Source organism: Pipistrellus kuhlii, unplaced genomic scaffold (assembly GCF_014108245.1).
Source record: "Pipistrellus kuhlii isolate mPipKuh1 unplaced genomic scaffold, mPipKuh1.p scaffold_m20_p_13, whole genome shotgun sequence".
In the NCBI taxonomy this organism is placed as follows: Eukaryota; Metazoa; Chordata; class Mammalia; order Chiroptera; family Vespertilionidae; genus Pipistrellus; species Pipistrellus kuhlii.
In genome coordinates, this window is record NW_023425438.1 from 38,324,520 (window position 1) to 38,345,843 (window position 21,324).

The window sequence follows — 21,324 nt, forward strand, 5'->3', positions numbered from 1 at the left end:
GTAGTCATTAATTTTGTCTGTATTTTTATAATTTTGTCACTTCAAGAATGTCATAAATGTGAAATTATATGTATTTGCATTTTGGTATTAGCATTTTTCACTGGGCATAATTCTCTGGAGAATATTTAGGTTGTTGAATGTATCACTAGTCTGTTCCTTGTTATTGCTGTGCAGTGTTCCATGGTATGGATGTAATAGTTGGTTTAAATATTCACCTATTGAATGAAATGTTGGTTGTTTTCAATTTGGGGCTATTACAAATAAAGCTGCTATAAATATGTAGAGATTTTTGGTGAATGTAAGTCTTTGTTTCTGTGGGATGAATGTCAAGAAGTTCTATTGCTTGGTCAAATGGTAGTTGTATGTTGAGTTTTTTGAGAAACTGCCACACCATTTTCTAGGGTGATTGTACCATTTTACATTCCTACCAGTAATGTTGTGAGTCTATTACTCCACAGCCTCACATGCATTTTTTTTTAATTTAGCCTTTTTGATAGGTTTGTAGTGGTATCTCATTGTGGTTTTAATTTGTGTGTGTGTTTTTTTTAATAATTATTGTTCAGGTTATTACAGTTGTTCCTCTTTTTTCCTCCCTCCCTTCCACCTGGTTCCCACCCTACCCTCTGCCCTTATCCCCTGCCCACTGTCCTCATCCATATGTATACAATTTTTGTCCAGTCTCTTCCCTCACTCCCTTTTCCTCCCCCCTCCGAGAATTGTTAGTCCACTCCCCATTCTATGCCCCTGATTATATTATATTCACCAGTTTATTCTGTCCATAAGATTTTTTACTCACTTGATTTTTAGATTCACTTGTTGATAGATATGTATTTGTTCATAATTTTTATTTTTACCTTTTTCTTCTTTTTTCTCTTAAAGAATATCTTTCAGCATTTCATATAATACTATTTGGCAGTGATGAACTCCTTTAGCTTTTTTTAATCTGTGAAGCTCTTTATCTGACCTTCAATTCTGAATGATAACTTTGCTGGGTAGAGTAATCTTGGTTGTAGGTTCTTGCTATTCATCACTATGAATATTTCCTGCCACTCCCATCTGGCCTGCATAGTTTCTGTTGAAAAATCAGCTGACAATCATATGGGTGCTCCCTTGTAGGTAACTGTTTTTCTCTTGGTGCTTTTAATATTCTCTCTTTGTCTTTTGCTTTTGGCATTTTATTATGATGTGTCTTGGTGTGGTCCTCTTTGGATTCCTTATGTTTTGGGTTCTGTGTGCTTCCTGGACTTGTAAGCCTATTTCTTTAGCCAGGTGGGAGAAGTTTTCTGTCATTATTTTTTCAAATAGGTTTTCAGTATCTTGCTCTCTCTCTTCTTCTGCCACCCCTATAATTCAGATGTTGGTACTCTTGAAGTTGTCCCAGAAGCTCCTTACACTATCTTCAAATTTTTGAATTCTTTTTTCTTTTTGCTTTTCCAGTTAGGTGCTTTTTGCTTCTTTGTCTTTCAAATCTTTGACTTGATTCTTGCAGTCCTCTAGTCTGCTGTTGGATCTCTGTATATTATTTTTTATTTCCGTCAATGTATGTTTAATTTCTAGTTGGTTCTTTTTCGTATCCTCAAGGGTCTCGCTAAATTTATCTGCCTTTTCTAGAAAATTCTTGAATAACCTTATAACTGTGGTTTTGAACTCTATATCCATTAGTTTGCTTTCCTCCATTTCTTTCATTTGTGACCTGTTTCTTTGTCTCCACATTTTGGCTGCTCCCCTGAGTTGATAGAGTGGCTTTATGTGCCAGGTGTCCTAGCAGGGCCCAGTGGCTCAGCCTCCCCAGTACCTGAGGTGAGCACTCTTGGTGCACCCATTTGTGGGCTGTGTGCACAGTCTTGTTGTAGTTTACCTGATAACCGAGCGGAACCTATAAATACGCCAAATGTAAACAATATTGGGAACGGGTAGGACATATGAATACGTCCTTGAAATATATCTTGCGCCCCGAGAGGGATGGTATATATTTTTTGTAATCTTTTTTTTTTTAATATTTTATTGGTTTTTTACAGAGAGGAAGGGAAGGGGAGAGATAGAAAGTTAGAAATATCGATGAGATGAGAGAGAAACATCGATCAGCTGCCTCTTGCACACCCCCTACTGGGAATGTGCCGGCAACCAAGGTACATACCCTTGACCGGAATCGAACCTGGGACCTTTCAGTCCGAGACCGGGCTCTACCACTGAGCCAAACCGGTTTCAGCTATTTTTTGTAATCTTTATCATTGTTTGTAAAATTTATAATTTTTTAATTCGACATGTCCAATTTTTTTGTCGGTATTCTTTTCTATTTTTTTTTTTTTTTGTAATTTTGTATTTTCCTTTGTGCTTATATATATATATAAATAAACGAATATATATATATATATTTCATTTATTTTCATTAAGTATAAATAAATAAAATAATATGAAATTACGTCCTCTGGGCATGACGTACTGACACGTCCTAGTGAAAAGAGTACACGCCTGTTACAGGTTGCGTCATTGAAAAGGGAACTCCCCGGTTAACAGGTTAAGCCTTGATTATTTTTGGTATTACTAGGAGTGTTTGACCTCCAGTCCATTTGACTGTGAGGATCAACTGTGTCTATGCTGGGAGAGCTTCTGTGTTAGAGACACTCTTATGAGATAAGACTTGCAAAAGCTTCTCTGCTCAGCTTGGATGGGGCCGAATCTCAGGGCGGAGCAGACAGTAATGGCTTCCTTTCAGCACTTCCCTAAGAGGCCTCTGAGAAAGAGCTGCTTTTGAATTTTGAGTTTTTCCTGCTGCCAGAAAGTCCAGTTTCTCCCTGAATGAGTTTGGGTCCCCAGAGTGTCGCCCGGAATTGGAGTTCAGAGCTGTCGGGAGCTTTTGTCTCCCCCCCGATTGAGAAAGCCAATCACATACTCAGTTGCCAGCTCTCTCCGTGTGCGTTCCTCTGTACCTCTGCTTTCTGCAGCTCCTCTGAGTCTCAGTGTGCTTTTATCTTTCCTGATAGTCCATTTTCTCCCCGAATGAGTCTGGATCTCCAGAGTCTTGCCCAGAACTGGAGTTCAGAGCTGTCAGGAGCTTTTGTCTCCCTCCCGATTGAGAAAGCCAACAGTGTACTCAGTTGCCAGCCCTCTCCGTGCGTGTGCCTCTGTACCTCTGCCTTCTGCAGCTCCTCGGAGTCTCAGTGTGCTTTTCTCTTTCATTCTAGTTGTAGAATTTCCACTCAACCAGCCTTCCTGTGGTTCTGGATGATGTCTGTTTTGTCTTTTAGTTATAATTTTGAAATTGTTGTGTGAGGCAGCAGTTTAGGTATTTATCTATGTCGCCATCTTGTTTTCTCTAATCTATGTTTTCTTAATGATTAATGATTTTGAATATCTCTTCATGTCCTTTTGTTAGTGAGATGTATATGGTTATTTGGCCCATTTTTCTGATTGAATTGTGTGTGGGTTTTGTAACTGTTACGTTTTGAGAGTTCTTTGTATATGTTAGATACAGTCCTCTTTTGGATATGAGACTTGCAAATATTTTCTTCCAGTTGGTAGCTGGGGGAGAGGGGGGCTACTCCTTACTACTCTACTGCTCACTGGAAATGGAAATCCAGTCTTCCTGTGTGGTCTCCACTGACACCACAGGAGAGGTAGTTTATGACCAGTCAGCAGGACTCCTACTTGGCCATCTCTAATACTTCTTGGCTTGGTGGTGCTTCATTGTTAATTTGGAAGGGTTGAAGTCTATGCTTCTCACTTAGACTTTTTGCACACACACACCCTTTTTTTCCTGTAGTTTTTGCTTGAAATCAGTTTTTTGTCTAAAAGTTTTTAATTGCCACTCAAGGATATGTGTCTGTTTTGTTTTGTTTTGTTTTGTTTTTATTGATTTGAAAGAGAGAGAGAAATGGAGGGAGGATGGAAAGGAGGGAAGAATGAAACAGGAGAGGGACGGAGAGGGAGAGAGAGAAGAGCACATTAGTTGAAAGAGAAATATCAATCGATTGCCTCCCTATGTGCTTTGGCCAGGAATCAAACCCACAATCTTTTTGGTGTATGGAATGACACTCAACCAACTGAGCCACCTAATCAGGGCAAAGTTTTCTGTCTTATTAGACTTCACTTTACTGTTTTGTTTTGTTGTTGTTTTGTGGGGGGTTTTTTGCATTTTTTTTTTTTAAGCTAATGAAAGTAGGTTTTTGTTAGAGCTTCTGTATGTGCCCTTTGTTCCTATTTTGCTGGCTTCTTCAGATCCAAATCTGGGATATATCAGGTAAAAAGAAAACCCAGGGATTTCACTACCAGGTCATTCCTGAGGTCCCAATGTCTTTAGCCAACCTGCCTTCTTTTCTATAGTTTCCAGATTCTTCTTAAGTTTGTTTTCTGTATAATATCCAGGATTTTTAATTGTGGACTTAGCAAGTAGAATAGGGCAAAGCACATCCACTCCACTGTGTCGGAAGTGGCAGCATATTTTTAAATGTTGAGCTTTTTAAAATATATTTTTATTGATTTCAGAGAGGAAGGAAGAGGGAGAGTGAGATAGAAACATCAATGGAGAGAATCATCGATCAGCTGCCCCCTATAGACCTTCTACTGGGGATTTGAACCTGCAACCAGGCATGTGCATTGACTAGGAATCAAACAGTGATCTCATGATTCATAGGTCGATGTTCAACCACTGAGCCATGCCAGCCAGGCTAAAATATTTTTATATGAAGCCAAATGTTCCTATATCATCAAGTAGAATGGCGAGGTAAATGCAGACATCTCAAAGAAAATTTATATTTATGGTAGCATTATGCATTGATATTAACCAGAAAGAGGTATTAGTTCTTTTTCCTATTGTAATTGGTAAAATATTAGGGTATAGGCTAAGCTTCTTAACAAAGAAATCCCAAAATACAATGGCTCAAATAAGGTAAAATTTTATTTTCTTATGTGATAGTTCAGGGTAGAAACAGGAGCAAGTTGCTTCAGGTTATCCAAGGACCCAAGCTGAGTGGGCAGCTGTATCATCCTTTTATATGGCTTGCAAGATTGTTCTAGAGAGCACCTATTTCAATTGGCAATAGTAATGGTGATAGTAGTAATAGGTGAATGTGGAGGTTGAGAGTAGTAATAGGTGGATGTGGAGGTTGAGAACTTGATTTTTTAAGGACAGAAAGCAAAATTTGTACTTAATTCTTTTGCTTATATTCCATTGGTCTAAACTTAGTCTTATGGTCACACCTAGCTTCAAAGGAAGCTGGAAATACCTGCGACTTGGTGGCCTTTGTCTAATCAATGTTGGGATATATTGTTAACTATAAGAAAAAAAGTGAGAATACTGGGGGACAACAGTAGTTTTTGCTTTTGTTATTTCAGTGAAAAAATTTTAGAAGAAATTAACTGCATGATCATGGGCAATTTTATTCTATAATTAATTGTCTTAGTCCTACGTTTTTACCTGTTTTATTGTAAAACATCAGCAAAGTGATTTTTGTATAACTATTTGGACTACTTCAAGTAAAATCTTTTTTTTCCCTAGGGTTTACGGAGTCCACGGGGAATAGGATGCCAGCCAGAAGCTGTCTGTAGTCATATTATTATTGAGAGCCATGAAAAAGGATGTTTCAGGACTCTTACTCCCAAACAACCACAGTTGGACAGCCATCCCTGTGTCTTCAGATCACCTGAACCCTTAGAAATTATCAGAGGACACCGGAACCCATCTTCATGGAGAAACAGGCACATCAACCTTTCCAAATCACTAGACCAGAGAAACACCCGTTTAAAAGTTTGGAATTCCTTGCAGTTACAAAGTCGTTCCCCAATTCAAAACTTTACAACTGATGACTTCAGAATTAACAAGGGTTTTCGAATGCCATTCCATGAAAATATGGACCCTTGGATGTCAGATTTAATAGAACCTACTTATGTGCTACCTGAAGAAATGGATTGTCATTCTTCACAAATGCTGTCCCCAGAATCCATGAAAAAGTTTACTACCTCCATCACTTTTTCATCTCACCGACATTCTAAATGCTTTTCAGATTCCTCTGTTCTTAAGGTTGGTGTTACTGAAGATAGCCAGTGTACTGGAACATCTGTAGGGGTATTTAATTCTCATTTCACTGAAGAGCAAAATCCTCTTAGAAATCTAAAACACAATACCTCTTCCCCTTCATCATTTAAAATTAGCCATTCCACACCAGGAGTAAAAGAGAAGAATATAACTGTAACTCCAAATTCTCCACCCATATCTCTTGAACAGCCTGAGCTCCGCAAAGTCCCACATGCAGATCACTATGTAAGAAAACCTCCTCCTCCTCCCCCTCCCCCTCCCCCTCCTCCTCCCCCTCCCTCTCCCCCTCCCCCTCCCCTTCCTCCTTTTTCTTCTCCTCCTCCTCCACATCAGCATTATGTAGCTCCAAATCTTCCTTGTCACATTTTTCTTGAAAACCGAGAACTCTTTGAACAAAGCAAAACCCCACAGGTAGATCATCAGATGAGAGAAAAACACTCTCCCTTTCCTCAAGGTCAGATTTATATAGCTCCAGATCTTCCTTCTGCCATATTTCTTGAACAGCGTCAGCTCTTTGAACAAAGCAAAGGCCCTGATACAGATCACCACATGCAAAAACAATATTCCCCCCTTCCTCAAGGTCAGGATTATGTAGTAGAAAACAAGGATCAACAAAAGCCTAAATCATACGTATCTAATATAAAAATTGAAACTAATAAAATCAGTGATGTGGTCTCCCCATCAGCACCAAGTCAAAATACGTTAGTAAGATCTCCATCTACTCCACCTTCAAACAAAAAAGTACTTTCTTTTGTTCGTATAACTCTTTCTCCCAAGACTTCCTCCAAGTTGGATAGTGGAACCTTAGATAAAAGTTTAATTTCATTGGATCCGGCTTCTAAAACAGCTGTATCTTCAAGATCATTGGAACCAACCTCCAAATTACTGACCAGTAAACTTATAGTATATGATCAAGAACCTTTAGGTTCTCTAAGACCTAAATCTTCACCGGACTTTGAAGTCATACAGTCTCTTCCAGATAGTAATATTATTACTCAGGACTTGAAAACCATACATTTTCAGAATAGCCAGATAGTAATCTCAAGGCAAACACAAGTGAACTTTTCAGATTTGGAAGAATATTCCAATCCAGAAAGGACTCCAGTATCTGCAGATCGGTGAGTCTCTTTGTGATAACAAGCAAGCTGGTGGAATTTGTCATAACGGGTTTTAAATATTTAAGCAAATGTAAGGTTTTCTATGTTGTTGTTGTTGTTGTTGTTGTTGTTTTGGGGGGAAGCAGTATGATTCTCTTAGGGCAGATTATATCAATTCTGCTGGAAGTCTTTCAAGAGATAAATATCCAAGTAAGAGGACATCTGAAAGTAATATGTTTATACTTTCAAAGGGCTTTTGATAAGACTTGGCTTCAAGTATTCAAAACATTGAATTATTTTGAGAAGACTCTGATCATGCAGTGGCACAAGTTAACCAGTTCCTTACTGATTGTGTTGAAGAAATGCTGAAGAAGACCAGGCTTTGGGAGGGGATGCATGCACATGCTCCCTCTCCTGCATGTGTGCTCTCTCCTTTTTCCCTCTCTTCATTTCCATTTTATGAGTCCCCTCAAATATTTAGTATTTACAATGTAAAAAGGTAATTTTTCAGTGGAAAATTTTGGCAAACATCACTTTACCTAAGTAATTAAGGTTTAACCTTACCAGTAATGCAAATCCAACATACTGTACTCTCTGATGTGATGCCCTACTTCACAGTGTATTGCAGGAAAGGAAAACCAGCTCAGGGATAAATGCATGAGATCTATATTATTCAGCCTAAATTTAAGACTGTCAATTCAATTTTACATTAGTCTCTCACAAGAGACTCCTAACATTCTGTTATGGCTAAACAAAACTACCCTTTGTATTTAATGTTTTCATCTATGACATGAGAAGGCAACATGTCATAGTGAAAAGCACTGGCCTTGGAAAGGAAGAAGGGGAAAAAATGTTTTTTCAACATCCACATGTTATTCTTGGCAATGAGGAACTTATATATGTTACCTCATTTAATACTCATGATAACCCTATGAGTTGATGGTGCTATTCGTATTTACCCTCTGGGAAATTGAAGCATTGACATTGCTACTTTGTCAGCAAACAGCATTTTCTCAAATATTGCTTATTATAAGCAACAGATGGGGTGTTCACATATTTAATCAAAGCAAGTGTTTGTTTATCACATGATATTGTTTCTCCAAACTTTGAGCCATACTTCTAGCTCTTCTACTAAATATCTTCTTGGATAGTCATTTAATATTTTTGGCACTCATATGTCCAAATGAAATGACTAAAAGTTAGTGATTGAGAATTGAATTGGAGCAAAACAAACAAGGTGAATCTCTAGTTTCAATGTTATAAATAGTAGGATATGGTAGAAATCAATATTGATCATTATTTTTGAAAAATGTTTAGAAATTAAAAGATTGGCAAGTTTATGTATAATATTTAAACTCATCAAAATGATAAAATGCTTAGTTATTGGAGCTGAGTTTCTTGAATGAGAAAATTATAGATAATTATAAATATGAATTGATAATGCCATTTGTTCAGAATGTACTAAATGCTAGTGGTTGCCTATATTATTTTTTTATTCAGTATAATCAGAGATAGATAGTATTATCTCAATTTATAGATTTTAAAAGCCTAATACTTAAACAAATTAAATTAAATGTTTTGCCTCAAATCACATGACCATTAAGTGTTGGAGGTGGCATTTGAACCTGGGGGTGTCTGACTCCAGTGTCCATAAATAATTCAAACTGTACATATACATAACGTTTATTTGTGTGCATATACAGTCATCCACCACATAACATTTAGGTCAGTGATGGGTTGCATATATGACAGTGGTCCTATAAGATGATAATGACCATTAAGTGTTGAAGTGGCATTTTACTAATTTTTTAGTTTAAAAATTTTTTATTACTTAATGACTTCTATGACTCCAAAGGATTTGCCAAAGATAAAGAGGTTGCAAAAATCAAGAAGGTTGTAGCTGAGATGACAAACAACTGTAACCTGGGTGTGGATAAGGATGACGTTGGAGAGTGCCTAGATGTGGTTCTTGAGGAATTGACTAATGTGGAGTTGTTGGAACTAGAGCAGGAATACATAGCTGAGGAAGAGGCCAAGAGAAAAGGAAACTGCAGAAGAAAAAGAAGAGGAACTCCCAAGAAAATTCACAGTAAAGGTTTTAGCAGAAGCTTTTGCAGACCTCAACAAGCTCCTTAAAACTTTTGAAAACATGGGCCTCAACACTGAAGGGTTTTCATCAATTGAGAGGAATGTTCATTGTGCATTATCTACCTACAAGCAAATAAATACCGTATTTTTCGGACCATAAGACGCACCGGACCATAAGACGCACCAGTTTTTAGAGAAGGGAAATGAAGAAAAAAAGATTCTGAAACAAACAGTGTCCTAAAATATTTTATGTGCATTAAAACCCAACATCACAGTCATAAACACATGTAATCAACCCTGTAAAGTAAACAGCAGCATTTAGAACCATTTTAGAGCCGGGCAAGCACACAGAGACCACACAGAGCCGGGCAAGTAAAAAAACTTTTTTTTTAAAGTATATGTGTAGGCTATATTTGGACCATAAGACGCAGGGACTTTTCCCCCCCACTTCTGGGGGGAAAGAGTGCGTCTTATGGTCCGAAAAATACGGTAAATAATCAACCAAGCAAACCACCATGGACATATTTCAAGCAGGTCCTTCATGAGGTATTTCAAAAGAAGGCATTATCATAAGAGATGACAGCTCCGTGTGTGTTATTTATTATCCCTAAAGTCCTCCCAGTGGGGCAAGATTTAAAGGTGGAAGACAATGATATTGATCATTCTGACCCTGTGGAGGCCCAGGCTAATGTGTGTGTTTATGTCTTAGTTTTTAACAAAAAGTTTTAAAAGTAAAAAATACTTTAAAAGCTTTAAATAGGTTATAGAATAAGAATATGAAGAAAAACTATTTTTGTGAAGCTATACAAAGTGTTTTTTAAGCTGTGTTAAAAATGTTAAAGTAAGCTAAGGTTAATATTGAAGAAAAAGGTTTTAAAAATAAACTTAGTGTAGTTTAGGTTTATAGTGTGAATAAAGTCTACAGTACTTACATAATATTCTGGGCCTCCACATTTGCTTACCACTTAAGTGCTCTGTACAGGTGTGTACCATTTTAAATCTTTTACACCATATTTTTACTGTACCTTTTCTACATTTAGGTATGTTTAGGCTCACAAATACTTAGCATTTTGTTACAGTTGCCTACAGTATTTAATACAGTAAAGGAGAATGGGCTGTACATAGAGTGTAGGTATATATACCATCTAGGTTTGTGTAAGTGCATTTTGTGATATTCATACAACGACCAAATTGTCTAAGGATGCATTTCTGAGAATGTGTCTCTGTCATTAGGCAAGGCATAACTGTGTGTTTAAACTTTTTTATTCTGAGATAATTTTCAACTTAAAAAGGAGTTGCAAAAAACAGTATTATAGTTTCTGTATTGATGTGTAACATACTACCCTGAAATATAGCAGCTTAAAACAGTATTATTCCAAAGTTTCTGTGGGTCTGAAATCTAGGCATGGCTTAGCTGGGTGCTTCTGGCTCGGGGTCCCTCACAAGGTTGCAAATAAGTCTTTTTTTTTTTTTTTTTTTTTTTTTTTTAATTAAATTATCAGGGTCCCTCACAAGGTATTGGCTGTAGCTATGGTCTAATCTCAGCTGTACTTGACTGAGGATATGCTTCCAAACTTGCTCACATAGCTGTTGGCTAGAGGCATGAGTTCCTCTGTATGGGCACATCCATTGTAATAGCTAAATTTCCTCAAGTAAGAGTGCAAGAGAGGGTTCAGGACAAAAGCCACAGTCTTTTTTTTTTTTTTTTTTTAACATTTTTTTAAATTAAATTATTATCTGTGTACATATTTTAACATTGCCCCCCCCCTTAAATATCCTCCCTCCCCAGAGTTTTGTGTCCATTGGTTGTACTTATATGCATGTATACAAGTTCTTCAGTTGATCTATTATCTCCCCCAGATCTTCCTACCCTCCCTGCTGTAATTTGACAGTCTGCTTGTTGCTTTACTATCTCTATATCTATAAAAGCCACAGTCTTTATGTAACCAATCTTGGAAGTGAATTTCACCACTTTGCCATATTGTTGGATAGAAATAAATCACTATTTTCAGCCCATTCTGAAGGGTTAGGTATTACACAAGATTAAGAATACCAGGAGGCAGAGATCATTAAGAATATCTTAGAGGTTGGCAATATGCCCTTTACAAAAATTTCCCCTTATATTAACCATAAAGCATTGACCAAAACTAAGAAGTTATCCTTCATATAAAATTATAACTAAAATATAGATAGTTTGGAATTTCACCTGGTTTTTCCACAAATGAACCTTCTCTGTTTCAGATCCAATCTAATCCCACCTTGCATTGTAGATTTCATATCTTCTTCATTTCCTTCAATCTGTGGCAGTTTTCTCAGTCTTATTTTTCATCACCTTGACACTTTGAAGAGAATTAATTAGTTACATTTGAGAAAGTTTTTCTATTTGTCTATTTCATGTCTCAAGATTAGGTTTTGAGGTTAGGCATTTTTAAAGCATCTCATCAGGGAACACATATTAACATGCATTACTGGTAATGTTAAACTTGGCGTGTGTGTGTGTGTGTGTGTGTGTGTGATGTTAACTTGATCACTTAGCTAAAGTGGTGCCTACCAATATTCTCTACTGTTCTACATATTTATAAATTCCCTTACAGGAATGAAACACTCACAATTGTTATTGATGCTTGGTTTATTTCATTATGTGAAATATAGAACAACACAAATATATATATAAAAAGGTGTGTGTATGTATGTATGTATATCTCCATATGTATATGTACATGCTATACATTTTAATAATGCTCATTATTTTCTGCAGTTCTGTACTTCTGTACTTTTGGATTGTTTTACTTTAGCCTAAAAAAATTTATTTTGGTATTTCTTGAGGTCTCCTGGAGATCAGTGCCCTTCTTTTTTATTTATTTGTATTTTATTTTTATTTTATTTATTTATTTATTTATTTATTTATTTTATATATATATATTATTGATTTTTTTTCCAGAGAGGAAAGGAGAGAGATAGAGAGCCAGAAACGTCGATGAGAGAGAAACATCGACCAGCCGCCTCCTGCACACCCCCCACTGGGGATGTGCTCGCAACCAACATACAGGCCCTTAACTGGAATCGAACCCGGGACCTTTCAGTCCGCAGACCGACGCTCTACCACTGAGCCAAACCGGTTTCGGCTATTTGTATTTTATTTTTAAAATAGATTCCAATTTTCTCTTGAAATTTATTTTATATTTTTACCTATTATCACCATCTTTTGCTCTTTTAATATATTAATCATTTAAAAATCCTTCTGTGGTAACGTCAGTATCTCAATATCCTGTAAGTCAATTTTTTCTATTTTTTCACTCTCAATTTTTACTTTTTCCTGCCTCACAAATTTTATAATTTTTGCTTATACGCTGGACATTGTGAATAAAAAATTTTTTTATAGAGACTGAAAATGCTATTACTTTGCAACAGAGAAGATTTTCCCTTTTCTCTGTTCATTTCAGGAATTTTACTAGGGCAGAGCTGCGTTGTACTACCTATGATTGTTAATGATTTGTTTGGATTTTTATTTAAAGCTGACAAGTCTTTGATTCTTCGATAATTAAATATTGATAACCATAATTCAGACTTTCAAATGTTTGAATTCAGCTCTTTAGATTCACAACCCTTGCAACTTTACAGTGTGGCAAATATAAAGGGAAAACAGCTATGTATTTTTGTGGTTACATTTTCTTTTTAGAAACATCTCATAAGCATTCAAAAGATGACAAGTGATTGCACTGTTTTCTTACTTAGCCTGCTTCTTGAGGGTGGCACTGGATTTTTTTTTATTGCTAGTTTTGTAGATCTCTGAATTCCTCACCTTGAAAGTTCTCCCATCTCAGGCGTGTTATTTAGCTTCCTGCCTTATTCAGGTTCGAAATCTGGCAAATAGGAGGAGGAGGAGGAGGCCTTTTGGTTATTATAGGTTCCTCTATCTAATGGGATTTGGTTTGTTAGTGCCTTCACTGTGCAAGAGAATTTCACTCTACTTTTTTGGCTCTGTTCCCCATCCTCCCATACCATCCTGATACTAAGGAAATGTCCTGTGGTGGAAATCAGCTTGGTATTCTGCTAGATTTCATTCTTTCTTGTAGCCCATGGGTTCATCAAAACTTACGGTGATTTCTCTTTCCAATGGAATATATCTCCCTATACCAGGGGTGGAGAACCTTTTTTCTACCAACGCCATTTGGATATTTATAACATCATTCTTTGGCCATACAAAATTGTCATTAAAAATCAGCCTGCTATATTAGGTCAAACATTTAATTAACTCATCACTAATGCTTTGACAGGGCCAGACCAAATGATTTCACAGGTCTTTTGCAGCCTGCAGTTCCCTACCCCTGACCTATACCAAACTCCTGCCCATAATTTCTAAGATGCCCCTCTACCATATCCTATATAATAAGAACCTACTATGCTACGTGTCTGGCCATTCAGCCAATCAAAGCATAATCCTATATGATAAAACCCTAATATGCAAATCAACCAAATGGCAGAATGACTGGTCGCTATGATACAGACACTCAACGCAGGATCTGCCCCCTGATGGCCAGTGTGCTCCCACAGGGGGAGCGCCACTCAGCCAAAAGCCAGGCTCATGGCTGGCGAGTGCAGAGGCAGTGGTAGGAGAGGCCGCAGGCAGGAAGTAAGGAGTGAGGAGTCCTGGACTGCGAGAGCCCTGGACTGCTAGAGGGATGTCTGACTGCCGGCCCAATCCCCTAGGCCGGCAGGCGGACATCTTCCAAGGGGTCCAGGGTTGTGAGACGGTGCAGGCTGGGCTGAGGGACCACCCCAATCCAGTGCTCAGATTTCATGCATCAGGCCTCTATTCTAATGTTAAGGTACCAGTAAGGTCGCTCAGCTGCTCTTTATGATGTGCACTGATCACCAGGGGACAGACTCTGGTAGGTTAGCTTGCTCCAGTAGGTTAGTTCCAACTAGTAGGTTAGTCCGCCCTATCAGGACTATGCGAGACGGGCCAAACAGTCCCTCCCACAGTCCCTCCCAGCTCGCCAACCTCCCTCATCCCTCTCCAGCCCAGTTGTGCACTGGTGGGGTCCTTCGGCCCGGACTGTGCCCTCTCACAATCCAGGACCCCTCGGGGGATGTCGGGGAGCCAGTTTCGACCTGATCCCACAGGCCAGGCCGAGGGACCCCACTGGTGCATGAATTCACGCACTGGGCCTCTAATTAATTGATATTGTTTCCTGATTGCTCCCATAGCTCTCTAATTTTTTTAGTATGATTTCTATAATTTATTCAACTTTGTTTATTACATCAGGAATGATGGCCTGTGGCTACCTACATCTTACCTAGAAGTGGCTCCAATTTTAGATCACCTTTAAGTTCTCTCTGTTATATATTAATAGTACCTTACTTAGAGTCCTTATATTTTTTATCATACTTATGAGTTATTTTATGTTTTTGATAATATTATGTATGGTATGATTTTTAGCTTTCAACTTTATAACTTTTTTTAAATTAAATCTTTATTGTTGAAAGTATTACATGTCCCTTTGTGTGCCCCCCCCCCGCCACCATTGACCCCTTCTAGCCCACCCCAGCTTTCACAACCCTATTGTCTGTGTCCATAGGTTATGCATATATGCATACAAGTTCTTTGCTTGATTTCTTCCCACCCACCCACAATTTTATAACTTCTGGTACTAAAAAATATAGTGTATTTTTAAAATTTGATTTCATACCTGACAGTTTTTTTTAAAATATATTTTTGTTGCTTTCAAAGAGGAAGGGGGAGGAAGGAGAAATAGAAACATCAATGATGAAAGAGAACCATCGATCAGCTGTCTCCTGCACGCCCTGCACTAGGGACCAGGCCTGCAACCCAGGCATATGCCCTTGAACAGAAACTTGCAACCCTTCAGTCCAAAGGCTGGCACTCTACCCACTGAGCCAAGCTGGGTAGGGCTTTGGCAACTTTTTTAAAAGCTTATATTCCAATAACTTATCTGTAGATTATTTTGTATTTTCTATCAAAATTACATCAGTTTGAAAAGTGATAGTATTATTTTTCTTATCTTGATAGTACTTCTTTTTTCTGTTTAAGACCTTTACTAAATGTTCAATAGAAATGGTAAGATTTGGCATTATTATTTTGTTCCTAATCTTACAATTACTACATTTCACAATAATTAGGATAGTTTCTCTAAAGTTTTTTTGTAGTTTCCCTTTGCAACAAATTTTACACCTGATTATTAAATTTTATCAAATGTTTAATCTGACCATATTGATGTGATTTGTATGCATTTTATCCTTATTGATGGTGAATTTTGTTGTTAGATTTTTTAATGTTAACTTACCTTGCATTTCTGGAGTAAACCTTCTTGGTAGGAATTCACACACACACACCCAATTGGTTTTCTAACATTTTGTTTAGGATTTTTGCTTCTATATTCATGAGTTATTGGCCTATTACTTCCTTTTCTCATGATTGTTCTTTAAATCATTGAATAGTAGGCAGAGGGTATAAATTCAAAAGTTCTTTTGTTCTTATGATATAGATACTAATCAAATATAATATTACTCCATTTTTTATTTTTTTAATATATTTTATTGATTTTTTTTTAACAGAAAGGAAGGGATAGGGAGAGTTAGAAACATCAATGAGAGAGAAACATCAATCAGCTGTCTCTTGCACACCCCCTCCTGGGGATGTGCCTGCAACCAAGGTACATGCCCTTGACCAGAATCCGCAGGCTGACGCTCTATCCACTGAGCCAAACTGGCCAGGGCTTACTCCTTTTTTTTTTTAAAGACTATTTTTGAATAATTTTAGACTTACAGAAAATATATAAATACTAGAGGCCCAGTACATGGATTCGTGCACCAGTGGGGTCCGGTCCCTTAGCCTGGCCTGCACCCTCTCGCCTTCCAGGACCCCTCGGGGGATGTTGGAAAGCCAGTTTTGGCCAGATCCCCACAGACCAGACCTAGGGACCACACCAATGCATAATCGGAGCCTGGGAGGGGACCCCAGGAAGGCTCCACGGTGTGTCTGGCCCTTCTTGCCCATTCCTGATCAGCCAGACCCCAGCAAGCAACTAACCTACTGATTGATTAGAGCATCTATTCCCTGGTGGTCAGTGTGTGTCATAGTGACTGGTGGAACAATTGGACACTTAGCATATTAGGCTTTTATTATATAGGATAATAGAAGTCTCTGTACTCTTAAGTTTTTTTATTGTTAGTATCTTAAATTAGCGTAGTATCCTTGTCAAAATTAAGAAGCCTGCATTTGTACATTACTATTCACTAAATTCCAGACTTTATTTAGATTTCACCTATTCCCATTAATGACCTTTTTTTGGTTCTTGAACCCAATCCAGTATATCACTTTCAATTTAGTTAATTGTCATGTCTCTTCTTAGTCTCCTCTGGTCTATGACAGTTCCTCATTGCTTTCTTGAGGAATAATGGTCAGATATTTTGTAGAATGTCCCTCAATCTGGGTTTAACTGGTGCTTTTTTCATGATTAGACTGGAGTTAAGGATTTTGGCAAAGCACACCACATAAGGGAAGTACCCTTCTCATCACGTCACAGTAGAGAGTATGTGACATTCACATTACATCACTGGTGATGTATACCTTTATCCTTGGGTAAATAGCATAGTGTTTGCCAGGTTTCTGCATTGTAAGTTACTATTTCTCCTTTTTTATGTTTTATTTGGAATCCAGTCACAAAATTAAATCTATTGATATACTCAAGGAAGGAGAGATTAAACTTTACCCCTTGGACTGGACTGAGTTGAAGGGGTAGTGGTATCTATTGTACATGTATTATTTGGAATTCTTCAGTAAATGAGATTTGTATTTGTCTTTTCTCTCCTATTTACTAGATGCCCAGTGCACAAAATTCATGCACTGGGCGGAGGGGATGTCCCTCACCCCAGCCTGCGCCCTCTCGCAGTCTGGGAACCTTTAGGAGATGTTTGACTAATGGGAGCAGGCCTAAGCTGGCAGTTTGATATCCTTAGTGCTGCCACAGAAGCGGGAGAAGCTCCCACCACCACTGCTGCACTGACCAGTCATGAACCCGGCTTCTAGCTGAGCGGTGCTCACCCTGTGGGAGCACATTGACCACCAGGGGGCAGCTCTGGTGTTGAGCGTCTGCCCCCCTGGTGGTCAGTGCTTGTCAAATGGCTCTGCCATTGGCTCAATTTGCATATTAGCCTTATATTATGTAGGATAGGATTCAGTTATTTATTTATTTTTGAATATGAATTCTCTATAATCTTAACACATTATTATAAGGTTGAAAACTTCTGGTTCCCTCACTGACATAAACTTCTTGAGGGAACACTTTGTTTCTTCTTTACCTTGATATCTATACATTTAATACAGTCCCCTAACTTATAGTGAACCTCTCTGGTAATTTTTTAAAAAAATGAATGTATTTTCACTTGAACTGAAAAGTACTCTTTCCTCAGCTAAATTTCATAATAGCATTCTACATTGAAATTAAAAGTAGATTTTAAAACAAAAGTAAACTCGTGTGTTTGCATTGTAGAAGTATCATAGAGACTGAAGGTTACTACATAAACAACTTAACCATTTATTGTGTCTGCACAAAACATTCCATGAAACTACTTTAAATATTCAATGAAGCCACTTTTGGAAAGATAGTATGGCATTTTATAAGCCAAAGATATATGACCTGCTATGTCCTTTCTCTTATTCAGATCATCGGAGGTGGTTAAGACTCCACTTTCTGCTTCCCCTAGAAAATTATTATCTGATGCAGTCACTCAGATTACAACTGAAAGTCCAGGAAAAGCTATGTTTTCATCTCAGATTTTTATTAATCCTGACGATGGTGAACGTGAAATTCCACATCCCAGTTCCCAGAATCTGAGCAAAGCTCCTAACAAGTTTGCTTCATCATCTTCAGTCCAACAGATTGCTGTTCCTCGTAACACAAAAGGAGGTAAGAGAATGTGATTGCATTTTAGGTCAGATTACCTACTTTTATGTGTAACTAGAGGCCTGGTGCACAAAATTTGTGCATTGGGGTGGGGGTATCCCTCAGCCCAGCCTAGACCCTCTCCAGTCTGGGACCCCTTGAGGGATGTTTGACTGCCCTCTCACAATCCAGGACTGCTGGTTCACCCCTTTACCATTGCCCTGCCAGCCTGATTGATGTCTAACTGCTCCCCTGCCAGCCTGTTTGCCCCCAATTTCCCTCCTCTGCAGGCCTGGTCACCCCTAACTGCCCTCCCCTGCAGGGTTGATTGCCCCCAACTGCCCTCCCTTGCAGGACTTGTCCCTCCCAATCGCCCTCCCCTGGCAGGCCTGGTTGCCCCCAGCTGCCCTCCTCTGTTAGCCATCTTGTGGCAGCCATTTTTTATCACATGGGGTCGGCCATCTTATACGATGACATGAGGGTCAATTTGATATTACCTCTATTATATAGGATAATATTCAAAATTAGAGTAAGTTATTTTATTTTTATAACAAGAAAATTAACATTTAAGTTTCCATTCTTCCCCCATATGAGAATGGAAACTTTAGACTATTGATTTTACAATATTTAATAGTTTGCACAAATCTATTTAAAATTTTTCTATGTATACAAGAAGTTTATCTATCTGTAGATACAAAGAGGCTATGCCTAAATGTATAAAAGATTTCTTGGTTCAGCATTTAGATTGCATTGAATTTAAGTAAGTACATTTATGTTAAGATAGTTATACATTTTTACTGTGAAATAAAACTCCCAAATTGTACAGTTTAATAAATATCACAAAGATCATCTTTATGTGTCAGTTACCTAGTGATACTATATAACAAGAGCCTCAAAAATCTCAGTGCTTCATGACAAACATTTGTTTATCTCGCTCACTGGTTTGTGTTGTCAGTTGGGATGTGGCTGCAGGCAGCAGAAATAGTTTCGTCCTTTTCTCTTGCCTTGTTCTGAAACTCAGGTTAATGGGACAATAGCTATCCACAGTATGTTGTTCTCAGGTGGTGGTAGAAGCACAAGAGGGGAAACCCAACTGTGAAAGTGTGCTTTAAATCTTCACTCACATCAAGTGCATCAGTCTATATGTAGCGGCCACAATTTCTGGTTTTACCTTTGCATACAAATACCTGGGAGAAAAAACTACTTTAAAGTATTATTATTTGATTTAAAAATTTTTGAAATTGTGAATTTAAAAGTAAAATTTTTTATTTCTTTTACATGAAAACATTTTAAAGTACATAGAATTTATACTTTATGCTCAACACATGACTATCTGCCCACTAATCTGAATTAATAAATTAGGAATAATTTATTGTATGCTTATATTTGGTTCTATTTTTAAAATTTTAAATTTTTAGTGGAACTTTTTTTTTAACCCCTTTCAGTCTTTTCTTTCCCAAAAGCAAACATTATTTGCTGTGTAGTCACTTCTTCCCCCATTGGCAGGCAGTACAAAGTAACCTTAACACTGTTGCATCCAAACATAAGTTTGATGAAAAATTTAAAAAGCCACTTATCTTTCTAAGAATTCTCCATATCATAACCATTCTTGGTCTGGGTCCACTGTAATTCTGCCCAATAATTGTTATCCATTTTCTGCAATCTTGTAAGTAGTAAATTTAACTATCACTTTCAAACTTTATGTACAAGAAGAAGAAAATTAATAAGTCAATATTCTAGCAATAAATGATTACAGCAATGACCATGTAGAAGTGGAGGCTACAGCTTATTTTTCTGTTGTTTAAATTCTTCCCTGTATAAAATGGGCTTGGTTTCTGGGGAAGTGAGTGTGTGGTGTTTTTGTTTTAGGTTTTATTTTTGTTTTTGGAGGGCTTTGTTTTGATTTTTTTGCTTTTGCCTGTTGGAGTGATATAAGTATTTCTAAACAATCTGAGACTTTATTAGGCAGGCATCCTGCTCTAATCTCCCTAATTATTTTCTAATTATTTCCTTCATGTCACTTATAATTTATTAAAATATTAGATTATTTATTTATTTAATATGCTGCTTACTTTCTACATATCTTCCTCCTCTTAAGGCTGAGGTACTTTTCTTTGTAGTTCACTGATATATCCCAAGAATCTTGAACACTGTCTGGCACTTGAAGGCACTCAGTATTTGTTCATTGAATTAATAAATATTTTCTTATTAATTGTTGTGATCTTTATCTCCTTAGCTCAGCCTTCACTGTTGCCATATAAGCCTTCTGGTAGTACGAATATGTACTATGTTCCACAAATAAGTCACAGTCTTCCAGCTGTGGAATCCAAATTGAAGAGGACCTTTGCTCCACAATTAGGTCAAATTCTTTCATCTCAGGATTCCAAATCAGACACCACCATTGAGAGCTCACACTCAGGTATTATTCAGAATTATTTAACATTTTATTTTTTGCTCCCTAACTGGATTGGCCCAATGGATAAAGTGCAGCCCCAGACTGAAGGGTCCCAGGTTCAGTTCTGGTCAAGGGCACATACGTTGGTTGCAGGTTTTCCGGCCCTGGATGGGGTGCATACAGGAGGCAACCAATTGATGTGTCTCTCTCACATTGATGTTTCTCTTTGTCTCTCCCTCTCCCTTCCATTCTCTTTAAAAATAAATGGAAAAATATCCTCGGGTGAGGATTAAGAAAATAAAATAAAATTTTATTTTTTTGAAATTTTATTTGTGCACTGGCTAGTTAATTCTGGAATGACATGAAAGCTCAATGGTAGATGTTAGAAATTTACTTATTAAAACTAGTACCATCATAAACAGTAAAAGACTTTAAAACAAAAATTATTAGAGACAAGATCACTTTATAATGATAATAGAGTCAATCCATAAGCAAGAAGATGAAAGTTATAAGTGTACATGCACCACCTAGCAACAGAGTCGTAAATACAAAAAGAAAAAGAAAAACCACAAGAAATATTCCAAACCAGTTCAAAAAGTCATGTATTTTTTAATTCCATTATATGAAATATGTAGAATGAGAAAGTTTATATAAACAGAAGGTAGATTACTGGTTACCAGGAGTTGTGGGAGAGGGGGAAATGGGAATTATTTGCTGATGTGTACAGGGTTTCTTTTGGGATGACAAAAATGTTCTGTAATTAGTAGCTTTGGTTGTGAACTGAATTGTATACTTATTAGA

General features: G+C 37.5%; 1 protein-coding gene across 5 annotated transcripts in view; it reads left to right on the forward strand.

Moving 5' to 3' along the window:
* The window catches only part of ALMS1 (ALMS1 centrosome and basal body associated protein), a 131,449-nt gene that overhangs the window by 62,111 nt on the left and 48,014 nt on the right, over positions 1 to 21,324 (forward strand). For all 5 annotated transcript variants that reach the window (XM_045580907.1, XM_045580904.1, XM_045580905.1 and 2 more), the window contains 3 exons: positions 5,498 to 7,152; positions 17,908 to 18,152; positions 20,365 to 20,547. In XM_045580907.1, the coding sequence (XP_045436863.1) occupies positions 5,498 to 7,152; positions 17,908 to 18,152; positions 20,365 to 20,547 (2,083 nt within the window). The remainder of the gene's footprint in view (positions 1 to 5,497; positions 7,153 to 17,907; positions 18,153 to 20,364; positions 20,548 to 21,324) is intronic.